The sequence below is a fragment of the Embiotoca jacksoni genome, unplaced genomic scaffold (genome assembly GCF_022577435.1).
Source record: "Embiotoca jacksoni isolate LCO1_2020_lvr unplaced genomic scaffold, fEmbJac1.0.p SCAF_53, whole genome shotgun sequence".
NCBI classification, from domain to species: domain Eukaryota; kingdom Metazoa; phylum Chordata; class Actinopteri; family Embiotocidae; genus Embiotoca; species Embiotoca jacksoni.
In genome coordinates this window covers 300,236-314,335 of record NW_027185407.1, presented here as the reverse complement: position 1 = coordinate 314,335, position 14,100 = coordinate 300,236, and the positions used below count along the sequence as shown (strand labels likewise).

The 14,100-nt window shown below is 48.6% G+C and overlaps 2 protein-coding genes and 1 non-coding gene across 3 annotated transcripts in view; 2 read left to right on the top strand and 1 right to left on the bottom strand.

The window, feature by feature from the left end:
* Window positions 1-9: 9 nt before the first annotated feature.
* hhipl1 (HHIP-like 1) lies at window positions 10-6,314 on the top strand. The gene is made up of 9 exons (XM_069172436.1): window positions 10-656; window positions 1,196-1,842; window positions 1,971-2,114; window positions 2,198-2,526; window positions 3,052-3,178; window positions 3,277-3,422; window positions 3,507-3,588; window positions 5,182-5,264; window positions 5,353-6,314. Exons 1-9 carry the CDS (start codon window positions 354-356, stop codon window positions 5,913-5,915), a joined length of 2,424 nt encoding a protein of 807 aa, XP_069028537.1. The 5' UTR covers window positions 10-353; the 3' UTR covers window positions 5,916-6,314.
* Window positions 6,315-9,105: 2,791 nt separating this feature from the next.
* Window positions 9,106-9,177, top strand: trnat-ugu (transfer RNA threonine (anticodon UGU)). The gene has a single exon. It is a non-coding gene; the product is annotated as a tRNA-Thr (tRNA).
* Window positions 9,178-13,239: 4,062 nt separating this feature from the next.
* The window catches only part of ism2a (isthmin 2a), a 5,156-nt gene continuing 4,295 nt past the window's right edge, over window positions 13,240-14,100 (bottom strand). Inside the window, 5 exon segments of the mRNA XM_069172438.1 lie at window positions 13,240-13,720; window positions 13,722-13,841; window positions 13,844-13,888; window positions 13,890-13,922; window positions 13,924-13,997. Of these exon segments, the coding sequence (XP_069028539.1) occupies window positions 13,466-13,720; window positions 13,722-13,841; window positions 13,844-13,888; window positions 13,890-13,922; window positions 13,924-13,997 (527 nt within the window). The 3' untranslated portion in view covers window positions 13,240-13,465.

Genomic DNA, 14,100 nt, shown 5'->3' with positions numbered 1-14,100 from the left:
AATTTCATATTTTCTCCATAAAGTTTGAAATGAGAAAAAGCATCCCAAACCCGGCTGTAGCGCGCGACGTCCTGTAGAGGTCGCAGCCTGACCGGACGCGGTGCTCGGTGTCGGTCGGGCTCTTCAACCGGGGGCTCCGCCATAGTTAGCAGCTTCGGTCGGCGGCTCGGTGTGTGCGGATGTACCGGGGGAGCTGATGGCGGCGGCGGCGGCGGCCCGCGGCTCACACCGACCTCACGGCTCCCGACGACAGCCGGTCCGGGCTGACAGAGGACACCACGTCAGAGGCAGATGAAGCGGAGGACCGGAGCAAAGTCCACACAGGAAGCCGCTCCGGATTCAGCTTCTCCTCCATGGTGTCCAGCGCAGCCAGCATGCAGCGGGGTTCTGGGAGGGTCCCGGTTCGGCTGCTCGGTGCCGTGTTCATCCTGACTGTCTGCGTCGCACCTGTAACGCTTCACCCGCAGTGTTTGGACTTCAAGCCGCCCTTCCGACCGCAGAGGGAGCTGGAGTTCTGCGTCATGTACAAGGAGTTCGGCTGCTGTGACCACCAGAAGGACCAGGACCTGATGAGGAGGTACTACCAGGTCATGAACAAGCTGGATCAGGACGGGTTCGCCAGCTGTGCGGGGTTCGTCCTGGAGCTGCTCTGCCAGGTAGGCATGCACGGACAAAGGTCGGCTGGAACAGGTCCAAAATAAATCCAGTACAGTCGGAACCAAAGACCAAAAAAAAATCAAGAATACGAGATGACGGTTATAAAGTTCATGTTTTTGTCTTGATGAGTCTCCTGGTTGTTTACAGGAACGTCCTCTCAGTGTTTTCTAATAAATATGAATAAATAATAAATACACACAAAACGTATTCTTAATGATGGAGAAGCATTTTGACCGATTCTTATTATCAAATATTTAGATTGAATCTTTGTTAAAGCTGCTAGAATTATTATTTGAAATGACTCGTCGATGAGAAAAGAGTCAACAGTGCAGTTTACTTTCACAAAGACTTTCAGCCTGTTTGGGCTCATTGTTTTGGTCCCCAGCAGCAGTGAGCAGCTACTGACGGGTGGAGAACAAAACGAGTTAAAAGTGGAGCAAACACGACTTCACATCACTGCAGAGGTTCTTGTGCTTCAGCTGGTCCAACAAACCCAGTTTAAAGAGCGCTCACTGTCCTCTTGACCTCTGACCTTTAGGAGTGCTCTCCGTATGCAGCTCACCTGTTTGACGCCGAGGACCCGAGCACCCCGGTCAGAACCGTCCCGGGTCTCTGTCCCGACTACTGCTCCCAGCTGTGGGACAAGTGTCACCTGACGCTGCCTCTGCTGTCCGACGACCCTCACGTAGCCAAAGTCAGAGACAACCGGACCCGTCTGTGTCGCTACCTGGAGCTGGACGACACCGACTACTGCTACCCTCACCTGCTCAGCAACCGCAAGCTCTCCCAGAACCTGGGCCGGGTCCAGTCGGACTCGGAGGGATGTCTGCAGCTGTGTCTGGAGGAGGTGGCCAACGGGCTGCGCAACCCGCTCGCCATGGTGCACGCCAACGACGGCACGCACCGCTTCTTCGTGGCAGAGCAGGTGGGCCTGGTGTGGACGTACCTGCCGGACCGGTCCAAGCTGGAGAAGCCGTTCCTGAACATCACCAAGGCGGTTCTGACGTCGTCCTGGGAGGGCGACGAGAGGGGCTTCCTGGGGTTGACCTTTCACCCCGAGTACAAGTACAACAGGAAGCTGTACGTGTACTACTCGGTGGAGGTCGGCTTCGACGAGAGGATCCGGATCAGCGAGTTCCACGTGTCGACCAACGACATGAATGTGGTGGATCACACCTCAGAGCGGTACGCAGCATCTCTTCTCTCATCTCTGGTGTCTCTTCTCTCATCTCTGGTGTCTCTTCTCTCATCTCTGGTGTCTCTTCTCTCATCTCTGGTGTCTCTTTTATCTCTGGTGTCCTCCTTCTGTCCAGAGTCGTCCTGGAGATCGATGAACCGGCGTCCAACCACAATGGAGGCCAGCTGCTGTTTGCTGACGACGGCTTCCTGTACGTCTTCACAGGTGATGGAGGGATGGCCGGAGATCCGTTTGGGAAATACGGGAACGCCCAGAACAGGTAAGGAGGCCACGGAAGTCGAGACACTTCGGTCTTCCATCCTGAAGAGTAACGAGGCTCCGTTCCTTCGCCGTCTCCTCCAGGTCCGCTCTGTTGGGTAAAGTTCTGCGTATCGACGTGAACAACAACGAGCGCGGTCCACTCTACAGAATCCCCTCCGACAACCCCTTCGTCCACGAGCGAGGAGCCCGACCGGAGGTCTACGCCTACGGGGTCCGCAACATGTGGAGGTGCTCGGTGGACCGAGGCGACCCGCACACCAGAGAGGGCAAAGGTCGCATCTTCTGTGGGGACGTGGGTCAGAACAAGTTCGAGGAAATTGACATCATCGAGAAAGGAAGGAACTACGGCTGGAGGGCGAAGGAGGGCTTCTCCTGCTACGACAAGAAGATGTGTGCCAACAGCTCGCTGGGTACCAGACCAAGACCAGGACCAGGACCGCAGACCACCTACCAGACACCACAGACCAGGACCAAGACCACAGACCATAGACCACCTACCAGACACCACAGACCACCTACCAGACACCACAGACCAGGACCAGGACCAAAGACCAGGACCAGGACCAAAGACCAGGACTACAGACCACCTACCAGACACCACAGACCAGGACCACAGACCAAGACCAGGACCACAGACTACAGACCAGACAACACAGACCACCTACCAGACACCACAGACCAGGACACAGACTAACAGCTCCTAACGGATCTTAACGGATCCTGACGGATCTTAATGGGTCCTGACCGATCTTAAAGGATCTTGACAGACCTTAATGGATCCTAACGGATCTTAACGGGTCCTGACGGATCTTAACGGATCTTAACGGATCTTGACGGATCTTGACGGATCTTAAGGGATCTTAACGGATCTTGACGGATCTTAAGGGATCTTAACGGATCTTAACACCACCACTGACCCTCTGATCTCCTCCCAGACGACGTCCTGCCGATCTACGCGTATCCTCACCGGATGGGGAAGTCGGTGACGGGTGGCTACGTGTACCGAGGCTGCGAACACCCCAATCTGAACGGCATGTACATATTCGGAGACTTCATGAGCGGGTAGGCTCAACCTGGGACGTCCTTTCAAAATAAAAGCATCTTTACTCAGGGAACCTTTCTATAGAAGTGGAGATCTGGATTGTGATTGTGTGCCGCAGGCGTCTGATGAGTCTGCGGGAGGACCGGGATTCAGGGACGTGGAGCTACAGCGAGATCTGCATGGGGATGGGTCGGACCTGCGCCTTCCCCGGACTCATCAACAACTACCACCAGTACATCATCTCCTTCGCTGAGGACGAAGCTGGTGATGACCTCTCAGCCTCCGACCGGCTCTGCTCCCTCTGACCTCTGGTTGACCTCTGAAACGTGTCCTCCTGTGTGTCTGCAGGCGAGCTGTACTTCATGTCCACCGGCATCCCGAGCGCCACGTCGCCTTCAGGGGTCCTTTATAAGGTTGTGGACCCGTCCAGGTGAGGCGCCTCTTTGATTTAGGAGAAGAAAGGTGTTTCCTCTGACTGCTCTCTGGATGGAGGGAGGATGTGCTGCTTCTGTTTCTTGGAAATGACACATCTGTTCATAATTCATGACATATGTTTGGTTCCTCTGAGCGACGTGTAGCGTCACCGTGATGGCAGCTGTCACTCACACTTGGTGAACACAGGAAGGGACTGTCGCCACCTTAAATCTGTTTCTGTTTTCTCGGCTGTTCAGTGTTAAATACATATTTAGTGTTTCGCAATAGTTCATAAAAATTCAAATGATCTCTGGAATATATTTCCTGAAGCTCTGCTGAAGGTATTACAGCACAAAACCTCTGCTTTACCGACACAATGAACTCCTCATTCAGTCAGTCAGCTGCTCTTCATCATCATCATCATCATCATCATCATCATCATCATCATCAAAACAAAACAGGAAAAAAACCTTCAACCCCAGGTTGATCGGAAATGTAGGCTTATGATGAGAATCAGGCTTTTAGTCCGTTTGATCTAATGCAGTTAAATAACATGAATTCATATTATTTAAAAGACTTCATGGAGCCGGTCGGTTCTCCATCATAGTTCTGGTTCTTTTATTAGAAAACAAAAAGATGAGATCTCAGGAGATTCCTTCAATTTCTGCGATCTTCAGTCTGATTATTTTCACTGGAAGAGATGAGGACATTCTTTCTGTCCTCAATTTGCTAATTTTTGCCAATTTCTGCAAAAATCTTCTGCAAACTGAAGGATTGTTGAAACCCTGCAGAGACGGACGATTACCAGACTGCTGGATTCAGTACGTCTACGTCTTCATAAAGAGGACTGAGACTGATTGATTGGATTTCTGATCAATTTGAGTCTTTTCAGAACATTTATGTTAAAATAATTTTAAAAAAGTATCACCGAGAAGAACTTTCAACAACCTTCATGAAGCCTTAAACAAACACCCAGCGGTGAAACGTCTGTCAGTCGTTCTGATCACTTCTACAGCTGCTGTCAGCTGGATAAAAGAGAAACATCCCATTTCTGTTTTACATCAATCAAACAACCAGCAGCTGCACACATGAAATCAGAACATTTCACATGAAATCAGAACATTTCACATGAAATCAGAACACTTCACATGAAATCAGAACATTTCACATGAAATCAGAACACTTCACATGAAATCAGAACACTTCACATGAAATCAGAACATTTCACATGAAATCAGAACACTTCACATGAAATCAGAACACTTCACATGAAATCAGAACACTTCACATGAAATCAGAACATTTCACATGAAATCAGAACACTTCACATGAAATCAGAACACTTCACATGAAATCAGAACACTTCACATGAACTGACTTCAGAACAGTTCTGACACTGAGTGAACTTTAGAGATGCAGTTGTTCCTCAGGTTTTAATTCCTCTTCTTCTCTGAATAACCAGCAGCTGCAGCTTCTCTGATTCTCTGAGTCACAACAGCTGCAGCGGTTTAAAGCATTCAGCGCGACCCATCATGCACCGGGGCGTCATGCAGCATTGTGGGCGTGTCCTCAGCAGGTTAACTGTCCGTGTGGTGTTTGTTGTTTCCAGACGAGCTCCACCCCGACAGTGTCGTTACGACCCGCTTCCCGTCCGGGTCAAGAGCCACCTGATCCAGTTTGTCCCTCAGGAGAGTGAGTCCGCCTCCAGAACCGATCACATCCGTCTCCTCCGTTTGTTTCTCTTCCTGTTTGGTCACATGATGTTTCATCGCTCCTCCAGCTTTAATCGGATTGGATCCACCGAGTAAAACCGAGCCGGAGCCCGATCCCTCGGAGCCCCACGACTGGCTGCAGGAGCTCATCGATCGTCTCGGTGCACTGGGCCCGACACCGACCACGCCGGAACCGACCACGACCAAACCGCCCCGGAGCTCCCGGAGGAAGGGCCGGCGCCGGAAGGGGAAGTCCAGAGCGGAGAGCGTTCCCGAGCTGCAGAACGGAGCGCTGAGGCTGGCGGGGGACGAGCAGGGCCGGACGGACCGCGGCCGGGTCGAGGTGTACGTCGGGGGGGAGTGGGGCACCGTGTGTGACGACCTCTGGACCACCAACAACGCCGGCGTGGTCTGCCGCCGTCTCGGCTTCCAGCACGCTCTGAAGGCCGCCAAGAACTCTGAGTTCGGCGAAGGAAGGAACCTGCGGATCCTCCTGGACGACGTCCAGTGTGACGGCACCGAGTCCAGCCTGCTGGACTGCACGCACGCCGGCGTCGGCGTCCACAACTGCGCCCACTACGAAGACGCCGGAGTCATCTGCGGCAACTCGGACCTCGTTGGAGACGTCTGACGGACCCGTCACAGATCAGGAACCAGAACTGTCGTATGAACATCCAGATTTAACAACAGGAAACGGATAATAAAACATCAGCCGCAGATATGTGATGAAAACTTTCTGTATTTTCACAATAAAAAAACAAAGGAAGGAATTTAGTAGAAAACGGTGCAGAAGTGTGACTGTTGTGACACCGTGACCTTCAGTTCGTGACATCATCTCATTAAAGGCTCATGTTTATAGCAGAGATTCACTTTTCCACTGTAGACTTGAGTGTTTAATAGATTCTTGATTTGTTAAAGTCACAAATATAATAATATTCTTCTGACTTATGAGAAACCAGACATGTTGAATGTTCATAACAGCTGAATGATGTGTTTGGAAATTATTTTAATAAAAGCTTTTTAACCTTTACCTGGTTTTACTGCACAGACCGACATCTGACACCATCTACACAAGAAGCCAGTTCATGTCTGTTTCATAAACCGTTGAGATGATGCAGAAACTTCTGATGAAAAGGTTTTTATTCGTGTTACTTTATATCAGTAAACTTACTCCGACTAGTCAGAGTAAAACTTCATGGAGGACTTCTCACTGCACTAACTTCGAGGTTCAAAGGTCAAAAGAAAAACAGAAAACAGACACGTGATCAGTGATTACGTAACACAGCTAATCTAACAGCACCTGATTCTGAAAATGTGATGAGAACTGTAGCTTGTGCGATTCTCTGCTAGGTTATGTTTACAATAATACAACATATATATATGCCATATCATATTACTTATATATAGATCGTATTATCAACTATTAATCCTAAGGTGTAGACGAAAGGTTGTGAATGAAGGTGTAGAGGAAAGGTTGTGAATGAAGGTGTAGAGGAAAGGTTGTGAATGAAGGTGTAGACGAAAGGTTGTGAATGAAGGTGTAGACTAAAGGTGGTGAATGAAGGTGTAGACGAAAGGTTGTGAATGAAGGTGTAGACGAAAGGTGGTGAATGAAGGTGTAGAGGAAAGGTGGTGAATGAAGGTGTAGACGAAAGGTTGTGAATGAAGGTGTAGACTAAAGGTGGTGAATGAAGGTGTAGAGGAAAGGTTGTGAATGAAGGTGTAGACGAAAGGTTGTGAATGAAGGTGTAGACTAAAGGTGGTGAATGAAGGTGTAGACGAAAGGTTGTGAATGAAGGTGTAGACGAAAGGTGGTGAATGAAGGTGTAGACGAAAGGTTGTGAATGAAGGTGTAGACGAAAGGTGGTGAATGAAGGTGTAGACGAAAGGTTGTGAATGAAGGTGTAGACGAAAGGTTGTGAATGAAGGTGTAGACGAAAGGTTGTGAATGAAGGTGTAGAGGAAAGGTTGTGAATGAAGGTGTAGAGGAAAGGTTGTGAATGAAGGTGTAGAGGAAAGGTTGTGAATGAAGGTGTAGACTAAAGGTGGTGAATGAAGGTGCAGACGAAAGGTTGTGAATGAAGGTGTAGACGAAAGGTGGTGAATGAAGGTGTAGACGAAAGGTTGTGAATGAAGGTGTAGACGAAAGGTGGTGAATGAAGGTGTAGACGAAAGGTTGTGAATGAAGGTGTAGACGAAAGGTTGTGAATGAAGGTGTAGACTAAAGGTGGTGAATGAAGGTGTAGACGAAAGGTTGTGAATGAAGGTGTAGACGAAAGGTGGTGAATGAAGGTGTAGACGAAAGGTTGTGAATGAAGGTGTAGACTAAAGGTGGTGAATGAAGGTGTAGACGAAAGGTGGTGAATGAAGGTGTAGAGAAAAGGTGGTGAATGAAGGTGTAGACGAAAGGTTGTGAATGAAGGTGTAGACTAAAGGTGGTGAATGAAGGTGTAGACGAAAGGTGGTGAATGAAGGTGTAGACTAAAGGTTGTGAATGAAGGTGTAGACGAAAGGTTGTGAATGAAGGTGTAGACTAAAGGTGGTGAATGAAGGTGTAGACGAAAGGTGGTGAATGAAGGTGTAGACGAAAGGTTGTGAATGAAGGTGTAGACGAAAGGTTGTGAATGAAGGTGTAGACGAAAGGTTGTGAATGAAGGTGTAGACTAAAGGTGGTGAATGAAGGTGTAGACGAAAGGTTGTGAATGAAGGTGTAGACTAAAGGTTGTGAATGAAGGTGTAGACGAAAGGTTGTGAATGAAGGTGTAGACTAAAGGTGGTGAATGAAGGTGTAGACGAAAGGTTGTGAATGAAGGTGTAGACTAAAGGTGGTGAATGAAGGTGTAGACGAAAGGTTGTGAATGAAGGTGTAGACGAAAGGTGGTGAATGAAGGTGTAGACTAAAGGTGGTGAATGAAGGTGTAGACGAAAGGTTGTGAATGGAGGTGTAGACGAAAGGTTGTGAATGAAGGTGTAGACGAAAGGTTGTGAATGAAGGTGTAGACTAAAGGTGGTGAATGAAGGTGTAGACGAAAGGTTGTGAATGAAGGTGTAGACGAAAGGTGGTGAATGAAGGTGTAGAGGAAAGGTGGTGAATGAAGGTGTAGAGGAAAGGTGGTGAATGAAGGTGTAGAGGAAAGGCTGTGTTTGTGAATGAGAGTGATACTGCTGGGCCAAGCCAAAAGGTCACAGGAGGAGGTCTGCAACCTTTGGGGTCACATACTGTTGTTCTTTGAGGCATAAACAGGAACAGACTGTCTGGAGGACTCCAGGGTGTGAAGGAAGACAACCACCACCTCCACCAACCAACAAAGGACACATCAACACACATGACTTTTTGGTGTCTGGACTATAAGAAGATGGTCAGGGAAAGTCAGGAGCTCAGACTTCATGAACTGACACATACTCTGTTGCGGTCAGGGAAACATAGTCTGGACCCAGAGCTCTGTAAACTGGTTATTCTGCTGCTGTTAAATAAATATCTTGAAGCCTGACATCTTCTCCTATTGCCTCATTAAAGAACAGGCAGGACTGGAGGCTGACACATAAAGCTTTGTACCAGCAGGAGCCCGAGTCCAACAAGCTCCAAACGGTTCTGTCTAAGATCCAGTCATGACGACAGTAACTGGATGATCACAGACAGGGTGTCGTCTGCTCTCCATGAAGTCCTCCGTCTACAACACAGCTGGCTGAGAGCTCCTTTCCTTTCGTCTCCAGTCTCACATAAAAGAATGAGTTACTACTCGCTATACGCACCGTTCATTTTAACAGGAAGTCCCGAAACATGAATAAAAGCGAAACTATTGCCGCGGCCGACATCGATTGGCTCCATAGCTCAGTGGTAGAGCACTGGTCTTGTAAACCAGGGGTCGCGAGTTCGATCCTCGCTGGGGCCTGACGATCCTTTTTAATTCAACAAAATAAATGTTTTAAATACTGACAGGTAATTAATGTGTATACAATTTCAATTGAACTCAGTTGTTCAATTTGATTTATTTTGCAACAAATCACGACATACGTCATCTCAGAGCTCTTAACATACAGTAATATCTTTACAACAGATCATTTTCAACATTAAAGTGAGGAGATAATCAAATCATAACCAGAACGCAAGACCAGCTCCATTTTTTTCATGATTCCACGTCAGAGTAAATACCTCGTCTTTGGTATTTTGCATTTGGTTTGATGCAGTATCTGAACAGCCACCAGGTGTCAGTGTTGTTTCAAAGCGGTTTACATCTCCACTGCTGCAGCCTGTGATGTGTGGGGGTGGGTGAAGGAGAGCAGAACAGCTCCTGACAACCAGAGGACAAAAGAAGCAGCAACACCTGCTGTAGTTAAGAAATAATAATAATCATGTCAGCTGTGTTGATGTGTTTCACTGATGGTCCTCCCGTCATATTATCACCAAAGGACAAGATATGCGTGTGAAACTGAGCTGCTTCAAAGTACGATGAAGTTCTCCTGAAAGGGTCAAAGGTCGCACCAAAACACCCGTTTTCCCCGGCGCTGCTCTGGAGAAGAGACACACCGAAGACTTCTTCAGGAGAACCTGACAACATAAAGATCTTCACTGCATACGTTTTAAATTGAATAAAAACAGATGATGCTCCTCTCAGTGAAAGAATAAAACCTCCCAAATATTAGCTTTCAAGGCTCTGCAGGGAATGCTGGGAATTTTCACCTCCTCCTGTCGGGATGGATTATCAGCCGAGCCGTTAGAAGATGTTTGAGTTTCAACACAAACAAACACGACAGAAAGAGATTCATGTTTTCATTCACCTGATTATTGTGACGTCAGCATTTAACCGGCTGGACGATGAATCACACACACACACACACACACACACACACACACACACACACACACACACACACACACACATTTCATCAGACAGATTTTACAGCTCTCAGTGTGTGTGTGTTGTGAAATCAGACATCTGGTGCTGAGCTCTCCGTTTGACACACACCATAACAGGCCACTATTTACTGCCCCCCCCGACAGCCATAAAACACACATTCCTCTCTATGTGTTTGAGTGTGTGTGTGTGTGTGTGTGTGTGTGTGTGTTTGAGTGTGTGTGGTGTGTGTGTATGTGTGTGTTTGAGTGTGTGTGTGCTTGAGTGTGTGTGTGTGTGTGTGTGTTTGAGTGTGTGTGTGTGTGTGTGTGATCATCTGTTCTTCTGTTTGTTCTCTGCGTTTCTTTCAGGATGTGAAAGTTCAAAAGGTTTAATCAGGAGGAACAACAGAAGTCCTCCTTCACTCTGGGAGGACGTGTCCTGAAGACACAGAGACAGACAGAGACACACACACACATAGAGGACAGAGAGTTTGATAAGTGACTCTACCTGACTGCAACACTTTTGGAGCCGACCTCTAGTGGCACTCAGTGGTATTGCAGCTGAAGACACTTCTGGATCAGAACCATTTTACAGACCTGAAACTACGAACTCTTTTAGAAACAGTCTGTTGGTGTAAATACACGAGCTTGAATTTCTCTGTTATTGAATTTCAGAAATCAAAAAGAGAGCCAGTAACTGAAGAGCAGGAGCTTCACCAGCTGTCTTTTATCACGGCTGCGTGTAGTTTCATGTGTTTATTGAGGCACATGCACTACTTCAAAGTCTTGGCAGATTTTGGTGATGGAGGCAGGTGATGTAAGTTTTATTCTCCCTGCTTGTTGTTTGAAGAATGTGAAGTTATCACGGCACACTGCAGCTTCTACGTTGAGAACGTTTTACAGCAAAATCGTGTGAATGATAACGTTGTTTTATTTCTATCTAACATGTTTAAACGAGGTTTCTCTGTGAAATTGCCTCCAAACACCAAATGTTGGTGCGAGAAGGAGCTGCTGTGTTGGCCTCCAGCCTCTGTTAAAGCTTTGAAACTATCCCAGAGCTCGTAACTGAACCTGTGAAGTCAGCGCCGGGCTGAAGATCCAGGAGGTACCGAGAGAACGCATTCCTGAGAACACATGGTTCCAATGCAGCTTCGCCAGCACACAAACAACAACGGTGGTTTTTCTCTTTAAATGCTTCCACACTGTTTAATGTGCACAGGTTGGACTGCTGGTTCTGTTGGGTCTGTGAGTTCTGTTGGTTCTGTGGGTTCTGTTGGGTCTGCTGGTTCTGTTGGTTCTGCGGGTTCTGTTGGGTCTGCTGGTTCTGTGAGGTCTGTGGGATCTGTTGGTTCTGTTGGGTCTGCTGGTTCTGTTGGGTCTGTTGGGTCTGTTGGGTCTGCTGGTTCTGTTGGGTCTGCTGGTTCTGTTGGGTCTGTTGGGTCTGCTGGTTCTGTTGGGTCTGCTGGTTCTGTGAGGTCTGTGGGATCTGTTGGTTCTGTTGGGTCTGCTGGTTCTGTTGGGTCTGCTGGTTCTGTTGGGTCTGTTGGGTCTGTTGGGTCTGCTGGTTCTGTTGGGTCTGCTGGTTCTGTGAGGTCTGTGGGATCTGTTGGGTCTGTTGGGTCTGCTGGTTCTGTTGGGTCTGTTGGGTCTGTTGGGTCTGCTGGTTGTGTTGGTTCTGCGGGTTCTGGATCATGTAAAATCGTGTGTGGAGCTGCTCTCCCTTTAACAGCAGTTGGAGACTATCGACGGTACCGAAGGATCAGTTGTCGTATCCACCATGTGCGGCTGATCTACCTTTTAAATTCTACATTTAATCAATAGTTATTGTCAATCCATTGATCCACAGCTGTTCATCACTCGTAATAAAAATGAGGGTTGATCAAAAAGTTGAGAGACATGTTGGAGAAGCCTGTTGCCACGGCGACACAGTTCAGGTGGTTCACTGAAGGTTTCCTCCGTCAGTAGAACTCCGTCTGTTAACCAGCTAACAGACATAACTGACAACTCATTACAGATGAACTCAAGTTAACAACTGACTCACATTTCATCCCATCGGTGTGTTTTTTAGTTTTTCGTGTGATGTGTCCTGTCAGATATGTGAGACGGACAGATGAGAGATGGCTTGAAAAGACACGAGTCCAACCGGGACACTGTGGACAGACGAGCAGCAGACGAAAACGTTTCATCAGTTTGACTCTTCAACAGAAAACTGAGTGCAGATAAGAAGTGTTACTAAACAGGAAGTGTTCAACCTCAGTGGACCACGAAACAGGAAGACGCAGCTCAGAGTCCCAAACCAGGACCACATGTGGACAGATGTTCACTCCAGGACACTTTATTCACTTTTTATTTACTAATTAGAAGTTCATGGGCCAATAAATACGCTCACCTTCCTCACACACACACACACACACACACACACACACACACACACACACACTCAAACACACACACACTCAAACACACACACACTCAAACACACACACACACACACACACACACACACACACACACACACTCAAACACACTCAAACACACACACACACACACACACACACACACACACACACACACACACACACACACACACACACACACACACACACAGACACACACACACACAGCACACACACACACACACACACACTCAAACACACACACACACACACACACACACAGACACACACAACACACACAACACTCAAACACACACACACTCAAACAAACACACACACACACACACACGCGCACATGCACACACGCACACACACAAACACACACGCACACACACGCGCACACCACACACACACACTCAAACACACACACACTCAAACAAATACACACACACACACACACACTCAAACACACACACACACACACAACACACACACACACACACACACACAGACACACACACACACACACACACACACACTCAAACACACACACACACACACACACACACAAACACACACACACACACACACACACACCAAACAAACACACACACGCGCACACACACACACACACACACACACACACACACACACACACTCACACACACACACACACACACACACACAAAACACACACACACAACACACACACACAACACACACACAGACACACACACACACACTCAACACACACACACACACACACACACACACACACACACTCAAACACACACACACACACACACACACACACACACACACACACACACACTGATAATAAATCATAGAGGTTTGACACTAGAACTTCAGACGTCTCCGTCCAGTCGTGTCCTGTCTTTCATCATCTCGGTGTCTCCTGTCTGTCTCTCCGTCTCCTGGTGGACGGTGTCAGTACTCACGGGCCTCCTCCAGCTCCACCTGAAACACGTGTTCTGCCGGGTTCTGGGTGCAGCCCAGCCCGTTGTTGGGCGGAGGGTCGGAGACCGAGTGGAACCGGCTCCAGTCCCCTTTGCAGAGGATCCAGGGCAGGACGTCCACCTTGTGGTGCAGCTCGGGGGAGAACTCGGTGCTGATCAGGTTCGGAGCTCCGGCTCCTTTCCCCCCGTGTGATTCAGCCTCATCTGGTCGTTCGTAGCAACAGTGCTTGCGCCGCCAACGTGCTGCTGTCGTAGGACAGCATGGAGCGGATACAGAACCGGGCCGAGGGTTTGTAGATGTCCAGCCGCTCTTTGGGCCCGCTGGCGTCCCTCCAGCGGTACGTCCTAACGCAGCTTCAACGTCCTGGATGTTGACGGCGCTGTAGACGACCTCCGGACGGGTACGAGCAGGGGCAGCTGGGAAGGTCCCGTCAGAACCTGGAGCTGGTACTTCTGAAGGAAGTCGTTCTTACAGCTCAGCCACTTCTCACAGCTGTCCACATCTGGAGGGGGAGGGTAGAGAGAGGGGACGGAGGGGGAGGAGGGAGAAGAGGGGGAGGGGGAGGAGGGAGGGGGAGGAGGGGAGGGGGAGGGAGGGGGGAGGGG

Excerpts from the sequence above, each read along its gene's own strand:
- hhipl1 (XM_069172436.1), top strand. The coding sequence starts at position 354 with ATGGTGTCCAGCGCAGCCAGCATGCAGCGGGGTTCTGGGAGGGTCCCG. Across the intron at positions 657-1,195 it reads TCCTGGAGCTGCTCTGCCAG|GAGTGCTCTCCGTATGCAGC; the intron begins GTAGGCATGCAC and ends TCTGACCTTTAG. Across the intron at positions 3,179-3,276 it reads TTCGGAGACTTCATGAGCGG|GCGTCTGATGAGTCTGCGGG; the intron begins GTAGGCTCAACC and ends TGTGTGCCGCAG.